This window comes from Panicum hallii, chromosome 9, assembly GCF_002211085.1.
Source record: "Panicum hallii strain FIL2 chromosome 9, PHallii_v3.1, whole genome shotgun sequence".
NCBI lineage: Eukaryota > Viridiplantae > Streptophyta > Magnoliopsida > Poales > Poaceae > Panicum > Panicum hallii.
This window is the reverse complement of record NC_038050.1, coordinates 60,315,615-60,335,038: the sequence shown is the minus strand read 5'-3', so window position 1 is coordinate 60,335,038 and position 19,424 is coordinate 60,315,615. Positions and strand designations below refer to the sequence as shown.

Sequence of the window (19,424 nt, the reverse complement as noted above, 5' to 3'; positions counted from 1 at the left end):
CACGGTGGGAGGCGGCGCGGGGTGGGGCGGATGACGGGCGGCGCGGGGTGGAGCGGATGACGGGGCAAACATAAACAGCGAAATATTTTTTTCCATAACGAGTGGCAGGTGGGTACTTTTTTACCTAGAAGTCACTGGAAGCAAGCAGGGGGGAGTTGCTTTTGCATTTGTATTAAGGTGAAAGCAGCTTTTGGGCAAAAGCAATTGGGACGTTTAGGCCCTTTAGTTGGCTTTTGGCTTTTGCAGAAGCAAAAGCAGGTGCAAAAGCCCAACCAAAAGCACCCTAAGTGGTAGAATGGCCTGTTTGTTTGCTTTTGTACTTTTTCCTTGTAGAATGGTGAGCTTTGCAAATTAAGGCAGTGGAGGATAGTGGCGTAGTGGGATTGAAGGCCGCCGCGCGCATCATCATCATCATTCAAACTAAAGCCGGAATCTAGCTTGCTAACTATTGATGCATGCACATGCATGCATACACGTCACGTCGCCTTTTAATCTTTTAACTGTGCATGCATCATGTCCTGACTTATTGATCGATCGAGTCCATACTTGCATGTCCTTCGCCCTTTAGTACTACATAGATAGATACTTTCTGCAATGGTCCATGGTGCTACTTTGCTTGCTATATATATGAGCACACACCCTTATCGTCCGTCCATAAGCTAGCTAAGGTACCTTGCCTACATACACTGCCTTGATTATTATCTCGATCCGTCAAATCGATCGAACCCCTGCGTGCATGATGGCGAAGAGATCGACGAGGAGCGGCGGCCGGCTCACCTGCGCCGCCGCAGCTCTGATGATGGCCATTGTTGTGCTACAGCAGCAGCAGCTCATGGCAGCCGCCGCCGGCGACAAGCACCACCTGCACTTCTTCATGCACGACGGGTACACGGGCCCGCGCTCCACGGCGGTGCTGATCGTGAACGGCACGGGCGCGCCGGTGATGTCCGGCGTGCGGTTCGGCGACACGGTGGTGATGGACGACGTGCTGACAGAGGGCCCGAGCCGCGGGTCCCGGCCGGTGGGGCGCGCGCAGGGCACCTACGTCACGGCGTCGCTGGAGAAGGGACAGCCGGCGATGCTGCTCTCCATGAACGTCGTGCTCACCGACTACGGCGGCTACAGCGGCAGCACCGTCGCGGTGGTCGGCGGCACGGGGAGGTTCCGCATGGCCACGGGGTACGTGCTCTGGAAGACGGCGAGCTGGAAGGGCAAACGCCGTACTCGAGATCGACGTCTACCTGCGCGTCTGATAGATCACCGCGTGGTGACATCTATCGCCGTCGATCGATCGAGACATGCATCCATCATGATAATGCATTTGTACGGTCGTGCATGCGTGTCCATCATGATAATGAGTGTAGTGTGTGTTAGTTTTCCTAATCAGCTAGAATAAAATTCGATCGTGTGCCCATGGGTGTATTAATTACTTTTGTTCTCTTTCTCGATGTGTCCATACCTGAAGTTTGATGAGTTGATGCCGCTCTCGGTTGCCTTACCTCATCGGGGTCCGGCGGCCCTGATGGAATTTGTGAAATTCCACATGAACTATTGTAGATCTCTGTATTCGACCGTGCTGTTCTAATGAATCCGACCCCGGTGGTATGCTCGTCTAGCTTCGCCCATGATTTCTCTGGACCGGTCACTACAAGACATGCGGCGATTATTTTTTTTTTGTGACCAACGTTTTAGTTGTTTTTAATCATTTTCTTTGGAGGACGTGGCCGATAAATTTTCAAGTGACTTCTTGTATTTTTTCCTAAAAGTTTTATCAAATCACCAATAACATTATTCGAATACAACAAATTCATTCCCGATGGCCACTTGGAAAATACCAGTTGCCTAAATATACCAAAAACTTTTGGCCACTTGGGAAAAAAAATCTGTCAGAAAAAGTGAACACTCTTTGTAGTGAATTGGCCTAAGACCTAGAAATACTTTGAGGGGATCTTTGCACACTAGCTTTTCATTTTCTATGCAAAGGCTGACATCCGTACACCTGTAGTTTTTCTGTGTTTTTTTTTTGCAATGGTTTGCTGTTGCTAAGGTACGTGTGCGTTCCGCAAGCCTTGTTTAGTTCAGGCCCTGTAAAGGTAAAAAAAATTTTGCAAAGAAATCTTATCAATTTGAAGTACTAAATGAAGTCTATTTATAAAACTTTTTGCATGGATGGGTTGTAAATTACGAGACGAATCTAATGATGCTAATTAATCCATAATTAAGCAATAATTAGTGGATGGTTACTGTAGCATCACTGTTGCAAATCATGGATTAAGTAGTCTCATTAGATTCGTCTCGCGATTTACAGCCCATCCATGCAAAAAGTTTTGTAAATAGGCTTCATTTAGTACTTCAAATTAGCAAGATTCCTTTGAAAATTTTGCGTTTACGGCTTTTTTGCGTTTACAGGGTGGGAACTAAACAGGGCCTAACGCTATAGTTGAAAGAGATTGCCTATAGGTATAGATGGTCAGAATGGGTCGCCCGGCTAGCCAATCGTGCCGTGCCGTGCCGATCTCACACTGACCAAATCATCAGCGATCTTGTCACGAATGATATTTATGGTATCTTCATTCTCTACCTCTTCACTCCCATCTTCTTATATTTGTGCCGTACCACTTATAGATGGTACCAAGTACTGCTCATCAGCATCACATCTCTCAAACTCCTTATCACGCAAATTGCTATCACAGATAAAATTATGCAAAGCAAAACAAACCATGATTATATGTTTTTGAGTACGAGGTGAGAAACTTGGCATACTCTTCAAAATACGCCACTTCTGCTTCAAGACTCCAAAAGACCTTTCAATCACATTTCGAAGGGATGAAAGCAAAAAATGAATACCTCGTACTTTTCTTGAGGAGGGCCTGTACGATGTCGAAATTCGGGTATATGATATGTGCTTCCTTTGTAAGGTGCAAGATACCCTATTCGGTTTGGATAACCCGAATCCACGAGATAATATTTTCCTATAAAATTAAGCAAGCGATGCAAAATAAGTAATACAAGTACAACTAACTAAAATGAAGAAAATGATGTACCATGCATACCTTTAGGAGGCGCTCCTGCGGCTGGTGCTGGGCCGCCGCCGGGGGAGGGGGGTGTGGGCGCACGGTGGGAGGCGGCGCGGGGTGGGGCGGATGACGGGCGGCGCGGGGTGGAGCGGATGACGGGGCAAACATAAACAGCGAAACGTTTTTTCCATAACGAGTGGTAGATGGGTAATTTTTTACCCCAGAAGTCACTGGAAGTAGGGGGAAGGTGCTTTTGCATTTTTATTAGGGTGAAAACAGCTTTTGGGCAAAAGCACTTGGGACGTTTAAGTCTTTTGGTTGGCTTTTGGTTTTTGCAGAAGCAAAAGCAGGTGCAAAAGCCCAACCAAAGGCACTCTACACATGGCATGGCCAGGGGCGGAGGACCCGGGATAGCGAGGTGTACCTTGATTCGGCTATAAATTGGTGCAATAGCTCGTAGTTACATCTAATTTGTGCTCCTATGCTTCTGAGTTGAGCTTAGATGAAGGAAGAAGATGCCGTATATTGGACCCACACTAGAGAGGCAGTACGTAGTAGGACTCCACTCCACATGAAATCAGTTGAGCTCGAGCAGTCAGGCTCAATTGCTCAAACGCTCAAACGCGGATGTTTCCACTGATTTACCCGTAGGCATGTGTGATAACAGACGCATCTTAAAGTCGGTAAGTGTGTAGGTGTAGTGTACTAGCTTGCGTGGCGGCAGCATGTGTAATATCGAGAGTATTTTCATGCTTGTATTATAACTGGGAAAAATAAAGAACATGGCAACATGTGGGCTCTGCAATGCCCCAGGTGATTAGCCCAGCTCGCCGCGTGTGCAACGCCGCCTATCAGTTTATTGCAGGCCCATCAGACTTATGCACGCCCTGATGGCCCAAAATTAATCTAAATTGATAGATTAATCAACAACGGTACGTAGCATGCCATTGACCAATGAGTAAGCTAGGGTTTCTGTCTCTGTTTTTTTCCTTTTACAGGGAAAATCTAAGGTAAAATTTCAACATGTTTGTTAAATAAATAATATGAAAATAAAGGTACGAAAATAGTATGCTGATTGATACACAATTTTCTTTCTTCTTCACAATTCGAAGGCATGATTTCTCGATATTTTTACTTAAATAAAAAATCGAACCCTTTGGGGCTTGGGTCACGCCACGAGGAATTTAAAAAGTTCATTAAGCATATGCATATATACTCTCTCCATGGCTCCATCCCAGCATAAATGATGTTTAGTACTTCCTCCATCCTAAATTACAATTCGTTTTGTCTTTCTAGAAATACATATTTTACTACATATTTAGACATAGTCATAGTGTACATCTAGATGTATAGCAAAATATATGTATCTAGAAAAACTAAAATAAATTGTAATTTGGGACGGAGGGAGTATTATTTAACAAAAACATATGGAGTATATCTATTACCCTATTGCGATCCCTGGGAAATATCAGAGGATGCAGCTATACATGCAGGTGGCCCTTGCCACCTGTATCTTGGATGATCGTCGATGCACAATGGCGGTGCGGCCAGGCCCAACTAGCTAGGGATCCTCCAATGCGAAATGCATGCATGCCTAGTAACATAACGACGATGGAACGCAAGCTGTAGTTCTGTAAAACATCGACAATGTGGATTAATACCAACGCGGCAATAAATCTCTCCTGGCTATGACGAGCGACTCGGTCTAAATTCCTCCATCCTTTCTTTTTTCTAACGGAGGGCGGCATGCATGCTTCCTGATTGCACGAAGTATCAGCGTCGTCGTCAATGCCAAAACTGTTCCAATGCTTTCTCATACATGCTCTGATCCTATAGCAAAGTGCATCCCTATATACAATCTGAATGATTGGGCAGGTGCAGGAACACATGACACAAGCAGCACGTATATTAACCTGCCCAATCATGCAACCAAGGACATCATTCATCTATGCCATGTAACAAACGGCTTTCAACAACCCGCATATATATACATATCCCCTTTCTTTAAGTATCGGGAAAAGAAAAGAAAAGAAAAACGAAGAAAGAATGGATACAAGGTCGCTTTCATGTCGGGGGGTCTTTCGGTTGTGCGATGTGCTCCCCTCACCTCCCTCTTCTCGCTCTCTTCGCGCGCGAGCGAGCTGGCGGTGATGCGCCCACGTCGCCCTCGTCTCTCGCGACTCGCGGCTATATACACGCGCACGCATCGCGTACGTTAACCGACACCAGGCGCACGCACGCAAAGCACCAGAGAGCAAAGAATCCGTTCGCCGGGCGCAATGGCCGTCGCCGGCGCTTTTACCGTGGCCGCCTGCGCGACGACCGCCGCGGCGGCGGCCGTTCTGGCCCTCACCTCCTCCTCGTCGTTCGACAACGACGAGGCGCGGAGCGGCGCCACGGTGGCGCCGGAGGCGGGGGCGGTTTCTTCGCCAGCCCCGTCGCGCGAGTGCGCGGTGTGCCTGTCCGAGCTGCCGGCTGGAGCGGAGGAGGGGCGCTCGGGCCCCGGGCCGGCGGTGCGGGCGCTGCCGGCGTGCGGCCACGCGTTCCACGCCGACTGCATCGGCAGGTGGCTGCCGCTGCGCCCGAAGTGCCCGCTCTGCCGCCGCCCCGTGCTGCCCAACGACGGGCAGCAGGCGGACGCGGGGGCCATGGTGGCATCGGCCACGCCAGCGCCTCCGTGGGCGCGACCGGCGAGCGGGATAGCCTGCGGCTTCGGTGACGGGAGGGTGGTGTGGACGCGCAGCCCATCCGCCAGACAGCAGTCTGATTAGGCTTTTGGATTAATTTCGGCAAATTTGTTCGTGGTTTATTTGCAAATTCGGGTTTAATTAAATCTGTTCTACCAGAAAATTGTAACTAGGCTAATCACAACAATGAATGAGGAAATGAAACACCTCCAAGGCTCCAACTTAGCGTATGCATTTGTTAGTTGGTGGCTGTGAATGTAAACTTTTCTAGGATCCTTTTCATTTTATTTTTAAAAAAAGGCACGGTTCGGATAGGATGATTGTAAAGGTCGTTTATTAGAGCGTGCTGGCACACAATATTCTCTCCGGTCGATCGGTCACAACTCACAAATAATTGTGTTTTCAGATAGTGTCACGGTCACCAAAGTATTAGTTTTATTATTTTTATGGAACTATATATGTAATAAAACCTAGTAAAATAATAATCATCGTCATCAAGTTCTAATTTTCCTTGATGTATTCAAAGAGATATTGATATTTAAGCTTAAACAAGTTGACAACATCACTCAAAACGGTAATTTGTGACCGGAGGAAGAAAGATCTCATACCGAGCAATGAATATGCGGCAAATGGGGTCGCAGGCTAAGAAAACTGACCAAACATACCACCAAACATACCACCATTCTCTAGTGCAAATGTACCCATTATTTGAAAATGGTACAAATCCATCATAAAACAAGCTTAAAAGTTTTCAAAGATTCTAAAATTTTGAAGACATGTTGGTGAGGTCATATTACACAAACTATGCACAATTTATTTTGTTGGGGAGATAAAAGAAATGATAGATTTTAGGTGCATTCACACTAAAGGATATTTGTCATTCTTTATCTCTCCAACCAAAACAATCTTGAACCTGAACTTTTGCAAGGATGTAGAACATAGTCCTACTGAGAGACTTTAGAAACATATACGGCCCATGTTTTTTCTCCTTTCATTTTATTCCTTTTTTATATATATCGGGCTAAGCTAATACTGGCCAGGCTAAAACCTTCCTCCACGCATCCTACTCTAGACAGGCCAAAAGGGGCCCACAACTATTTTCTTTTCTTCTTTCTTTTTAATTGCCCAGGTGTAAAGTAAGACTTTGACCAGTTAGAAGCAGCTACGGAATATGATGGCCCCTTTTTTTCTTTTCTCTTCTTCATTTTTTCCTTTTATGTTTCATTTTTATTTTTTACTTATTTATTTTATAATTATACAGATTTCTCATTTATTTTTAATTTTGATGGATATATTTGTTTACTTTTATAATAGTATTGTTGATAGGCACATTCTTTTTAATAATATTTGATCATTATTGATGGGCACTACATGGTGATTCAGGTCAAGCCAATTGAGGGGTAGAACAAAGTGATCCGTTCCTCGAAATATTTATGGACCGGCCCATCAAGTTGCTTGGGTGGTCTCTCTCTATCTCTTGTGGCCTTTATTTTCTATGCAAGATACAGTCTACGTTGCAAGGATAAACAAGTGGTGTTGTACTTTTATTTTAGATATTTTGTAATAAGTTAAATATGATATCACTAATAATGTTGTTAGGTGTATATTAAATTTGATCCTGAGTATGCACGCAACACCATTAGATTTTGATCTTAAAATCTGGAGGGATAGAAAATCTTGGATAGATAGAATTGCAGTTGAAGGAGAAAACACATAATTTAGCGACAATTGAATGAGATGAAATATATTTTATTCCCTTTTTTACATCCTCATTTGGTAGTGTTTCGTTCCAATTTTTGCACAACATTCTCAGATTTTTCTATTTAATAAATTTTTATATTCAATGAGTTGTAGATCATTATAAGGGGTGTTTGGGCTACTTCTTAGATCCATTGAATTTGGCTTACTAAAACATTCCCTTTTCTTCTATTAATACAAAAGTGAGTAGCTCTCCTATGTATTTGAGAACAAATACAAAATATTTGTTTTCGATGTGTCGGTATTTTACCGCCACGCCCACCGAGGGATACCCTCGAGGTGGTGAGTTTGTAAGTAGTGTGTCGCCGAGATCACGAACTCGAAGGTATAAGGAACACAAAGTTTAGACAGGTTCGGACCACCGAGAGTGTAATACCCTACTATTTCCGACTAGTTCTACTACGGTATGAGTAGTTCTACTATGTTACGAGTAGTTACAACTAGTAGGGCGTGTGCTATATCTCACCTCTTATCCTGTAAAATGTACGCCATGTGCACAGTCCTTTGGGCCCGGGTCTGACAAGCCACCGAGCTCTTTGTAGTCGAGTACTGCAGGCTTCCGAGTACTTCTGAAGACGTCCTCGAGTTATCTCGAACTCCATCTTTGAAGGTGTCTTTCGAGTACTTCCTTGACTGCATCGATGCTGTGAGGTGCTCATGCCCCGAGTAGTTGTCAAATCTTCTTTTACATGGGGTGCGATTGAACTCGCAGTTCATATGGAGTAGCTCCTGAGCCTTATGTTGACTCGTAGAATCAGTCTGAGGGTCAATTTAGTCTTGAGTCTTTTGTCCTTATCTTCCAAAATATTTGAAAAGTAAGTTGCCGATGACACGTGACCCTGCAGCCCCCTAGCCTTGAATCCAAATCCTCAAGATTTTGAATAAAGGATCTAAAGAATCGTGGCATGCAATATATGATGGTAAGAATTTGATGGTTAAGATGGGCAAATTGATTCAGAAATTCGAAAATGCTTTTTTCGGGATGAATTCCCTAAAATAATGGTTAAACAAATAACTTCTCCAAAAAGCGCCCTAAATTACCAACAAATCAAACCCTTTTCCTTGAGTTCAGTGTCGCATCCAGCCTCCGAGCCTGTTCAGTGTCGCATCCAGCCTCCGAGCCTAGGAGCTAGATGTGTCGCACGAGATACACCCAGTAGTCGGTGGCACCAGCACTCGAGCCTAGGCTTTGGCCAAGTTGCCGCTGGATCTTGAACTGTCGATGAAGCCGACTAGTCGGAGTCGATTCCAACTAGTTTCCTAGGCGAGATGAGTAGTCGAAGTAGTCACCAGCGTGTCGCCGAGCAGAGTCGATTTTGACTAGTTTTATAGGCGAGACGTGTAGTCGAAATAGTCGCTAGCGTGTCGCCAAGCATTCTTCACGGAGTCGAGTAGTCGCCGACGGGCGTTCATGAACCCAACTAGTCGGAACCAAAACCGATTAATTGCAATCAAGCGATCAGTATGCTGACAGCGCGAGCAGGAGTTGCTCTGAGTAGTCAACGTAGTAGGCGATGCAAGATGAAGTTTTGCCGAGTAGTCGTTGTAGTCGGCGACGTGTAGCCGAGCATTCTCGCGAAGTCGAAGTAGTCGTTGGTGACTGTTTATGAAGCCAACTAGTCGGAGTTGAATCTGACTCGCCCGGCAGTACAGTCCATGTCATGTCCCCTACCAGATAAACACAAAAGTATGTTGTAACTGATATACATTATATCATGTTGGGAGCAAATCCCAGCATTGTAAAATGCATATAATTTTTTTCACATTTTGCTGTTGCTGGGTCACATAATTTCCCCGTGTAGGTAGCCTATTACGTTTAGGCACCTGATCCCTGATAGCCGTAGACCATAACGCAGGGAGCGTGGCTGCATGCACGCGTAGGAGCATAGGCATACAGAAGAGTTGAGGTTTCACGGATAAAAGCGTGTGCTACCTGGGTATTGTAGCAACTGCTAAGAGAAAACTACAGCAGTTCGGCACTGCGCAAAAAAAAAAGAATGCTCGTGGAGCGCACTTATAGGGTGTAACCCGACTGCCCATGTTGCACGGAGGACCGTGCAGGTAATCGGGAATAGGCATGACATGCCCTGGTGAAGAAAATGCGTGTTGCGCAAAAAGGTACAAGTGACTTAGCTTGATTCGTGGATGATTGTCGACAAAGCCGCAACTGTCGTCGATGGAGCTGCGACGGTTTGTTGATGAAGCCGACTCATTGGAGTCTATTCGGACTAGTTGTTGACGGTGTGAAATCCACTCCCGACTAGTTTTCTTGTCGAGACAAGTAGTCGGAATAGTCGTTGGCCGGTTGGGGTTGCCGATTTGTCGAAGTAGTCGTAACTGCGGCGCGAGCCGAGTAGTCAAGATCATCGCTGCAGCGCGTCGATGTTGTGACGCGAGCCGAAGTTGAGCGGAGTAATCGAAATCTTCCGGCTCTCTGGGTTTGATACGCCGAAGGGTGGATTCCGCTAGAGTAATGCAATCCACATTACCTTTATCTTCCTGAAAAGGTAGTTCCTGCGTGGAGACCATAAGGTGAGATTCGTATTCGAGTAGTTCAGAGGGCTCTAAGCCCTTCCAGTATAGCAATCGGTCTTGCGGTGTAGACCGGTAGACGTTATGGTCAAACTCAGATGACTGCCCTTAAAGGACTCTGGGTTGTCATCTGAGTCCGAGTAGTTGTTCGAAAACAGGGGCCCCCGACAAGCGGTGGCTCCCTCGTCTCCAATCTTGAGAAGACGATCCAAGTCCTCCTCCAAGTCGGAGAGGGAGTTGGACTGTGTAGCCTCCTCAGATCGGTTTGAATCCGATCCGACTAGTTCTGGTGCAGTATGAGTTGAAGTCGCGTCGAAAACAGACATCCTCTCGATATGCCCGGCTAGATCGGAGAGCAGCAACTCGTCGAGGTTGTCGATGAACTCGTCGAAGTTGCTGCGTCGAGTTGGTGTAGAGGCCTCTGGCTTCCTGGAGTTGGCTAGGTGGCCGTTAAAACCATCCAAACCGTGGCGGCGCAGATCCAAGAGCTGAAGATAAAAGTTGTGCCCGCATCAAGCACGGTGCTGGTGAAGCAAAAAGATGCCATCAAGTTCTCAGGTGGATGCTCGATGAACACCCCTACCTGGCACGCCAGCTATCGGTGTTTCCCGCCACGCCAACCAAGGGATACTCCTGAGGTGGTGAGTTTGTAGGTAGGGTGTCGCTGAGATCAGAAACTCGAAGGTGCAAGGAACATAAAGTTTAGACAGGTTTGGGCCGCCGAAAGCGTAATACCCTACATCCTGTGTGGTTTGTATTGCCTTAGGTGTTGATCGGGGTGATCTCCTGGTGATACTGCATGAGGCACGAGTTGTCCCTCATGCTCCTGTTCGAGGAGGATCCCTGTCCGCCCTTTTATAGTCTGTGAGGGCGTGGTTATATGAAAATTCTAGCCAAATACGAGCTTAGGAGTCTAACCCGAATACTTTTCGGGTAGTTTCATACTGTTTCCGACTAGCTCTACTACTGTATGAGTAGTTCTACTATGTTACAAATAGTTACAACTAATGTGGGATATGGGTCATGTCCCACCTCTTATCCTGTAAAACGTACGCTATAAGCATACAGTCCCATGGGTCCGGATCTAACACAATATTATAAATAATATGTTTTAGGTGAATTATAAATAGTGATGCTGTGTGTACACATTTACATTCATATAAGTAGCATGTGCATATGCTTAGTTTTTTTTCTAGAATTTTCGCAGTGTTGGTAAATGGGTAACTATGCCATGATGATAAATATTATGAATTGAAAATGTCATTGCATAAAAATAACATAGAATAACACTATAGGGGATCTGAATTGAATCAGTTTGGTGGATGACACATGCATAAAAGTTCAAGAATAAATGCTACCGAAAAGAGATCCTTATGAGGCTCACACAAAAAATAGCATTATATCCTAATTATATCTTTCTAGCACGCACTACCACACGCTGTCTCCAACTACGTCCAATTGGTGTCCAGTGTCCTTTTTCAAAATGTCCACCTTGCAAATTTCCTTTCTGAAATTGTCATGTGTGTGTGTTTTAAGATCTCTCATTTTATCTTTATCCACGCGAAGTGTATATTATTCAGAATGTACGATGGTATGACTTTCTAGTTCGACCTAAGTCGACCTTCCCCTTTTTTATATAAATAAAAAAATGGTGATAAAAAATTCTCATTTTATTGGGATTTTTCAAATAGTTCAACTAAGTAATTTTTGAAAAGACTACATGCACACAAATTTTCTTGAAATGTTTCATATGAGTCTTTTTCTAAGATCAAGCTAAAAAGATTTAACAACAAAATAAATAAATTGATCTAGGGGAACTCCATGAAAGATTGTTTTAGGATAATATTTCATGGAATATTTCACAAAAAGACAATAACTTTGGAAATCACAAAGGCAGCGGATGTGATGCTGGCCTTCAGTTACCGAGAAACGCCACCTTAGCTACTAGCTTGCAAATTAGGGAGCACACAATCCCTTTCCCTATCCATAATGATACAGTGTGAGTGCATTAATAGCACACGCTCGAAATTATAATTTTAAGCGTAGCAGTATAAATGCTCGTGATATTAGTCGATGGATGGTAGCGGCACAGAGAGGACTCTAGAATGATGATTTAAAATTCCTAGTGTTTCATTGCTATCTGTCGTATTGTGCAACTACCTACCGTTTTGGTTTCCCATAGCAAATTGGGGAAAAGAAGCATATTATCTTTTAGGAAAATATATACATCTTGTGCTACTGCAATTAATCTTTTGGATCCACAGTTATTAATATGTTGGACCAGATCCACCCTATAATTTTTTCATGCCGCCCTAGATGAAGAATTTGAATCTTTTCATGGCAAATTGGATGTGTCGAGGGATTTAGTGGGAATGAGTAGGGGCCTCCTAATTAGCATGGCATTCTAGCTGGCACTACGACACATCGTCTCCTACAACGTGCTATGGTGTCCAGTGTCCTTTTTGAAATGTCCTCGCAAATTTCCTTTTCGAAATTGCGATGTGCGTGTTTTGAGTCCTCTTATTTTATCTTTTTCTACGCAAATTAAGGTTTACATTATTCAGAATGTAGGATGGTTTGACTTTCCAGCTCAACCTCAATCCACCTTCCCCTCTCTATATAAATAAAAAAAATGGTGAGAAAAAAATTCTCATTTTATTGGGATTTTCCAAATAGTTCAACTAAGTAATTTATGAAAAGACTACGTGCACACAACTTTTCATGAAATTTTTTCAATCTGAGTCTTTTTTAAGGTAGAGCTAAAAAAATTTAACAACAAAAAAATAAATTAATCAAGGAAAATAAAATCGGCAAAAAAACTAAAGCAATAGTCCATAAAAGATAAATTTTAGGATAAGATTGCATGGAAATATTTCACAAAACGATAATAACCTGGAAAACTACAAAGGCAATGGATGTGGTGCTGGTCTTCAGTTACCGAGTAACGCTACCTTGGCTATTAGGTTGCAGATTAGGGAGCAAAAGGGGGGGGGGAGCGTAGTACGTCACCCGATCCATTTCCTTCTCCATAATGACACCATGTGAGTGCATAGATATCATGTGCTCAAAATTATAATATTACGCGTAGCAATAAAAATGCCCGTGATATTAGTCAATATGGATAGTGGCAGCATGGAGAGGACTTGATCTAGAATGATGACTAAAATTCCTAGTGTTTCATTGCTTTATCAAGAACTTAGAGGCGTTGTGTCATTGCTCACATATACTCATCTTTCTCCTATCACATGCTGCCCCAACCAGCCTACACTTATGTCCAACCGCATTGACATCACTTCTAGCATTCTCACTGCTCGGCACTACTATTAACAATATTCAAATTTTCCTCCCTCCAACTTTTAAATTGGGTAAACCCCTATCCGTAATGGATGAAGTCCTAATATTAACCTGCGATGCCATCGATCTTTTTAGGTGATAGCGCATATGTCTTGTACTAGTGCGATTAATCTTTTGCATCCACAGTTATTAATATGTTGAACTAGATCCACCCTGTAATTTTGTCATGCCACCTAGATGAAGAATTTGAACCTTTTCAAATTTCATGGCTGATAGAAAACAACACATTTGTTTAAAGCTTGCAGAAAATAGGGAAAAAGTTCAACTTACTCCCTTCAAGTATAGTTAAAGTCTGAATAATCCCTTAAACTATAACTTGGTTCAATTTACCCCTTAAACTATGCCATTTAGTTCATTTTACCCTATAATACAATTTGTCTTTTTTGCTTCTCCATACGCAAGTTGAATTTTAATTTCAAATTTGCAGGGTAGCAGTGGACATCACAATGCATATTAAAAAATTTCTTATGATTTTTCATTGTTTTTTCATATAATTTTGAACTCCAATGATTAATTTATTATTAAATATCCTAACCTATTAAAATAATGATAAAAATTATGGTGTATTTTTTCTAACATGTGTTATGATGTGTAATATCATCTTGTAAAATTTTAACTTAAAACTCCAACTATGTGTGGAGAAATAAAAAGGACAAATTATATTAGGGCGTAATTTGAACCAAAGGGTATAGTTTCGGGGGTAAAATGAACCAAACGATAGTTAGAGGTTATCCAGACTTTGGCTATAGTTGAGGGTAGTAATTTAGATTTTTTCCAAGAAAAACTACAGTTTCTAACAGTAATCCCGGTGCGCAACGGCTCTCCCATGCATGGCGCCATCACCATTTTCATCAAAGATGACGCGGCCAAACAATTGTTGTCATGCTAAATGAAACTTGCATGCATCATGCATATTAAGTATATCCAGGCTGGTTTCAATAATAAATGTTTTTTTCAAGCCGATTTGGCATATCTCGGCTGATTTCCCAACTAACCGTTGTTGCTGGTATATATCTATCCAACAATGACACGTTTTTTTTTGAATAAGAATGACACCTTCATCATTGGCTGTGCAATTATTTCAGATGTTTAGCACTGCTTCAAGCTGTCGTCCAACATTGCATATCAACTGACATCCAAGCACATTGAATGAGTAGACCATATGGTAGAAACGTATTGACTGGAAAAATACGGAGCTGGTGTCCCCTAAAAATGCACGCAATGGTGGCCAGCACACCAGTTGGCTGTCCGAGTTGTCATCAGGCTCCCCTCTCCGTTGGCTGCAGGAAAACGTAGCCTGAGATCGCTTGGATTGGTAGGTGAAAGGTTTACCAACGATCATGATTGTTCACTCCATAAAAGAATATAGATATGTCTTGCACTTGCACCCAATGCATATTATATATGCACGAATGACATGTTGACTCGAGGCTAAGATTAAACCATGTCACCTAAAGTCTGAAGTGACATGGCTCAATCACAACCCTCCGGTGCTAATCTGATGGCTTAGAGTACGGGTGGGCAAACTGAAAATATGCTTACAAAGTATTTTTCGTATAATACTTTACATACTAGAACTGGCACGACAAATATGGAAATATTTTCTAGTTTTTACATAAAAGTGTATCATCTTGAGTTATAGTAGGATCCAGCTGTCATAGACAGTAAAACAGGAGGAGATGGAATTGCAGTGTGAAAACTGTTTTGTTTTCTTTTTACACTACAGTTGTTTAGTTTCATTTCCCCTTCCACCTTCTCCCATATATTTACAAAGCTTGACCCTCTGTGTCTATGCTTGTTCTATTTACCCGAGCTACAAGAGGAGTGGGGCTTGTAAGCTGCGAGACTACTCTCCACCACGCAGGCACGCACCATGTCTTGCTCCGGTTCCTCGTCCAATCCAAGCAACAAGGTATGAAAAGATCTACCCGATGCATGTGTGAATTTTATATAGTTCTCGTTTCTTTTTTATATTAAAATTGGATTCTTGGTAGCTGTTTATGATAGTTCGTTTATATTCAAGTTTCACGTTTGTGCTGTAAATTCAAGCAATAGCTTCTTGTGATAGGGGGTCTCAATTCAGATCTAAAGTGCAGATTCAGCATGGCTTATATATTAAGTTCATGATCTCCTTTTTTTTTAGGTCGAGTTAGCTTCTTTAGGTTGCACTTCTATTTTAGGTTGTTTCTTTATATGTGCTCCCACATTCGTGCGTCTTTGAGTTTCTGGTGTTAAGGATCAATACGAACCTGGAGCCTCTAGAACCTTTACCATAGCATAGTATTTCTAGTTTTCCGTGCAATTTCTTTTAGCTACTTTTGAAAAGTCCCACAAATGTCCTAGAAGTTGATTGTGGACTTATCAGTTGACAAGGGAGGCATGCCATGCAGATCTGATATGGAATTCACATAGGCATAGTTCACACAAACGTGAGCATGAATGTTAGAGTAGAGTGATTTTGCAAAGAGTTGAACCCTCGCCGTCGTCCCTTTTACATTCTTTTGTTCTGCTGCCCATATGTGATCTGTACTTTGGTCCAACAGATCGATGTCAAGTAGCTCTCTAGTTCCATGATCTTGAGTTTTTTGGATATGGTCCATGGTTTTGACGTCGATCTATTTAGTTCAGGCAGTGACCGGTAGCAGTAATAAGTAGATCACTCCTACGGGCTCCATTCTCCAGTAGTTGGTGCCCTTTATATGGTCACACCTTCTATATAGGAGTTGCTTGAAAACAAAAATAGAAGTTCAAGCGACACCGTAGTTTGGAGAGGTGGGGCTTAGAGCATCTCCGATAACCAACCTCTCAAATTTGAGCCGCTATTTATCATATGAGAGTCTCTCATCCACACTCTAGACCCCTACTTCTCTATGCACTCCAACCAATCTCTCATCTGCCTCCCTACCTCTCACACACACCTTTATTTTATCTATATCTTGTAACTAACAAGTTAGCCATTTTATATGCAAATGGTAATATTTGTGACAATATTTTATATGCAAGCCAGCATCCAGCTGAGTCGCTCTTTCTCGTTCCCATCTCCTAGTATTTCTCTCCCTCTTTTTTCTAAAAGAATAGTGTTCTAAACCGTAACCATATAAGATGGTTTAAATCTATACACGGGGATTCGAACCGTGGTTGCTAGCTTCACTCTGCATTAAGCTAGCCAACCAGGCTAGAGTCCACTTGCTTTCTCTCCCTCTTCCCTGTCTCTCTCTCTCACTCGCTCCGGCAAGCAGCCACTGACGCCAAGCCAGCAAGCTAGCTTGGGCAGGAGAGGCCGGGCGGAGCCCCTGGAGGCGCAAGTAGCTGCTGGGTGGGAGGCCCCTGCAGGCGCAAGTAGCTGCTGGGCGGGAGGCCCCTGCAGGAGGAAGCGCGTGGCCGCCTGGGAGCAGCGGCGCGGGGCAGAGCGCCCCCGATGCTACAGCACAAGCTGGCAGGGGTCGCTAGCGCGGATGGCAGCTCTGGGCTGCAGCAAGCCACGGGCGAGCGACAAGCGGCAGCGGTGGCGCGGATCTAGCTGTTCGATCTCACTTCTCCCTCTCCCTACTCGATTCTATGGCCGGTGATGGGGGCATTCTTGTTGTTGCTGCTGGGCTCCGTGGGAGGTAGTCGGCAGCGCGGTGGTTGCCTCGATTGGGAGGTTTCAGAGCCGTGGCGCGAGTTGCGGCAGTTAGTGCCGTGGCTGGATGAGAGCTCGAGTAGAGGAGCTCATCATACCAGGGTGGCTCATACATCTAGGAGTTTGGGGGATGGATGAGAGCTCGGATGAGAGTCAGGGTTTGGATGAGGGATCGGTTGGAGATGATTTTTTACGTTTGGACTCTCAAAAATAGGATAGGGGTTTGAATAAGGTGTTGGTTGGAGTTGCTCTTAGGGTTTTAGGTTTTGGGGGTTCCGTGGGTTTAAAAAAAGGTTTAGGGCGCCAGGGTCAGACCTGTAGTGCATCTGGGTATGACCGCGTGAGAGCAGTGAAGCAGCAGTGAGACCGGCAGACAGCATGTGGTTGGGAGTGGGCATCCTTGCATGGCAAGTTAGCGCAGAGAGAGCAACAGCAACAGCGGAGAGCGGACCTAACACTAATAGTGGAGATACCACTAAGGATACAGAAGAAGGCTGGGGATGGGAGCGAGCCATCAGGCACGGGTACGCAGAGAAGCAGCAGAAGTATGAAGAAGTTCAGAGACCATTGGATTATGATTGAACGGGTGATGTTCATGACCAAGAGAGTGAAGCAGAGAGGAGGGAAACCAGCACACACACTATTCACTTCTTTTTCTTGTTTGGGTTGAATCCATATAATTGTGGTGCCAGCACCCCCCTCCCCCCCCCCCCTCCACTCTCTTTCGTGGTACAAAATGGTTTAATCCATGCCTTTTTCCCGTGTTTGAATATCCCAAGACACTATAATTAACTGATAAATTAAAATGTTAGATTGGATGATTCCAATAAAAAATATTCATGAGAAAATTCTTTCAAAAGTTTCTGTAAAATCATTTTAGATGAACTTTTCCAAACATTTTAGTAAATAAATTTTCTCACAAGTTTACGAAATTTTTTTTAGAACTTTAGAACAAATCATGCATAATGTCTAGAGAAACTTTTTCTGAAAACTTTCTAACAAATTTATAATTTCGGTATAGCGAACATGGATTGTAGTGAATGGAAAGATAAATACGGTAAATTATGACTTGTGCAAGCACTTCATGTGTCCCTTTGCAAATTTACTCAAATATCGCCGCTTATGTCGGTGTGTGTTGCCTATATATGTGTGCGCAACATTAGTTCTTGAAATTTGAAAAATATGTATGCCTCATTAGTTCTCGGAAAATGTGTGTTGCCATAGTGGCACCATGCACGTGGCGCGTGTACCTTCCTACGATTCATTGCCTATCTCCTAATGCACTCCAAATCAACTAACTCTTAACCCGTCTAAGTGTTTCGTAATAACTATGATTTAAATGCGCATTTGGTTTGTGGACTAAGGTAGTGTTTGGTTGGATGAATAGATTCTATCCTGCATGTGTTGTTCAAGCTGATTGAATGGTCCTAGATGGTTTGATTCAAAATGTCTGTTTGGTAGCACGTATGAAACGATTCAGTTTTTTGTTTGCTTCATTGGATGGAATGGTACAGGATGGTACAAGATTCTGTTTGGTTGAATGAATGGTTCTGGGTATAGTCACCCCTGTACCATAGGGGGTAACTTTACCTCTACAAATCTTTACTTCTACGTAATCACACATAATTCAACTTATGAAATTAGATAACACATACAGCACCAAAGTTTATATCTCAATTTCCATAAAATAGTTGCAAATATAATTTCAGAATACCAAGTTCCATAAATAGCAACCACCACCCGTGCTTACATGCCATCAACCACAATTATAGCAAGTTTATGGTTAGCAAAATATACTACAGCAACATCATCCTAACAATTACCATTGCATGTCCACCCATGCTTACATGCCATCAACCACCATTGTAACAAGTGGGTTAGCAAAATATATACCAAAATCACCAAGACGACCTAACAACTACAACATCACATGTGCTTTGTCTTTAGCCACCATTTTTAACAGTTTGGTGGTTATCAAAATACACTACACTTTAGCACCTACTCATCAGGACCACAAAGGTGCTCCTCAAAGGTGCTCCTTGATGTACCTCGCAACCCACACCATCTTTGATGACAAACGCATATTGTAGAAGCGTCTTGCAAGTGATGGATGTTCGCACAAATAAGCATAGTAGTGATCTAGATGTGCCTCGTCAAATCCAGGAATACTCATCATGTCATCATACAACCCTTCAGGAATGCCATCATCTTCCTTCGCCACCTTCTCTATGGCTGCTGCAAGGTTCCCAAGACCCTCACTCATTATACTGACCATTGCAATATTTGGATTCTCAACAGCAGCTACTTTATGCTTCTTTGCTGGTGGTGGTTTAGTTCCAGAGCTCCCTGCACCATTTGTGTTAGCTGAAAATGTCATCTCATCAGCCTCAAGTGGTGAACCTCCTTCTTGTTCATTTGTTTCAGCACCATCTTTAGTCTCTTGTGATGCATTCG

The 19,424-nt window shown here is 43.4% G+C and overlaps 1 protein-coding gene and 1 pseudogene across 1 annotated transcript; both read left to right on the top strand.

Annotated features, from left to right (window-relative positions):
* The first annotated feature begins 663 nt into the window (after window positions 1-663).
* LOC112877378 lies at window positions 664-1,392 on the top strand (annotated as a pseudogene).
* Window positions 1,393-5,296: 3,904 nt separating this feature from the next.
* Window positions 5,297-5,788, top strand: LOC112873264 (E3 ubiquitin-protein ligase ATL4-like). The gene has a single exon (XM_025936262.1). It carries the CDS (start codon window positions 5,297-5,299, stop codon window positions 5,786-5,788), a length of 492 nt encoding a protein of 163 aa, XP_025792047.1.
* Window positions 5,789-19,424: the final 13,636 nt, after the last annotated feature.

Coding starts and splice junctions, on each gene's coding strand:
- LOC112873264 (XM_025936262.1), top strand. CDS start 5,297: ATGGCCGTCGCCGGCGCTTTTACCGTGGCCGCCTGCGCGACGACCGCC.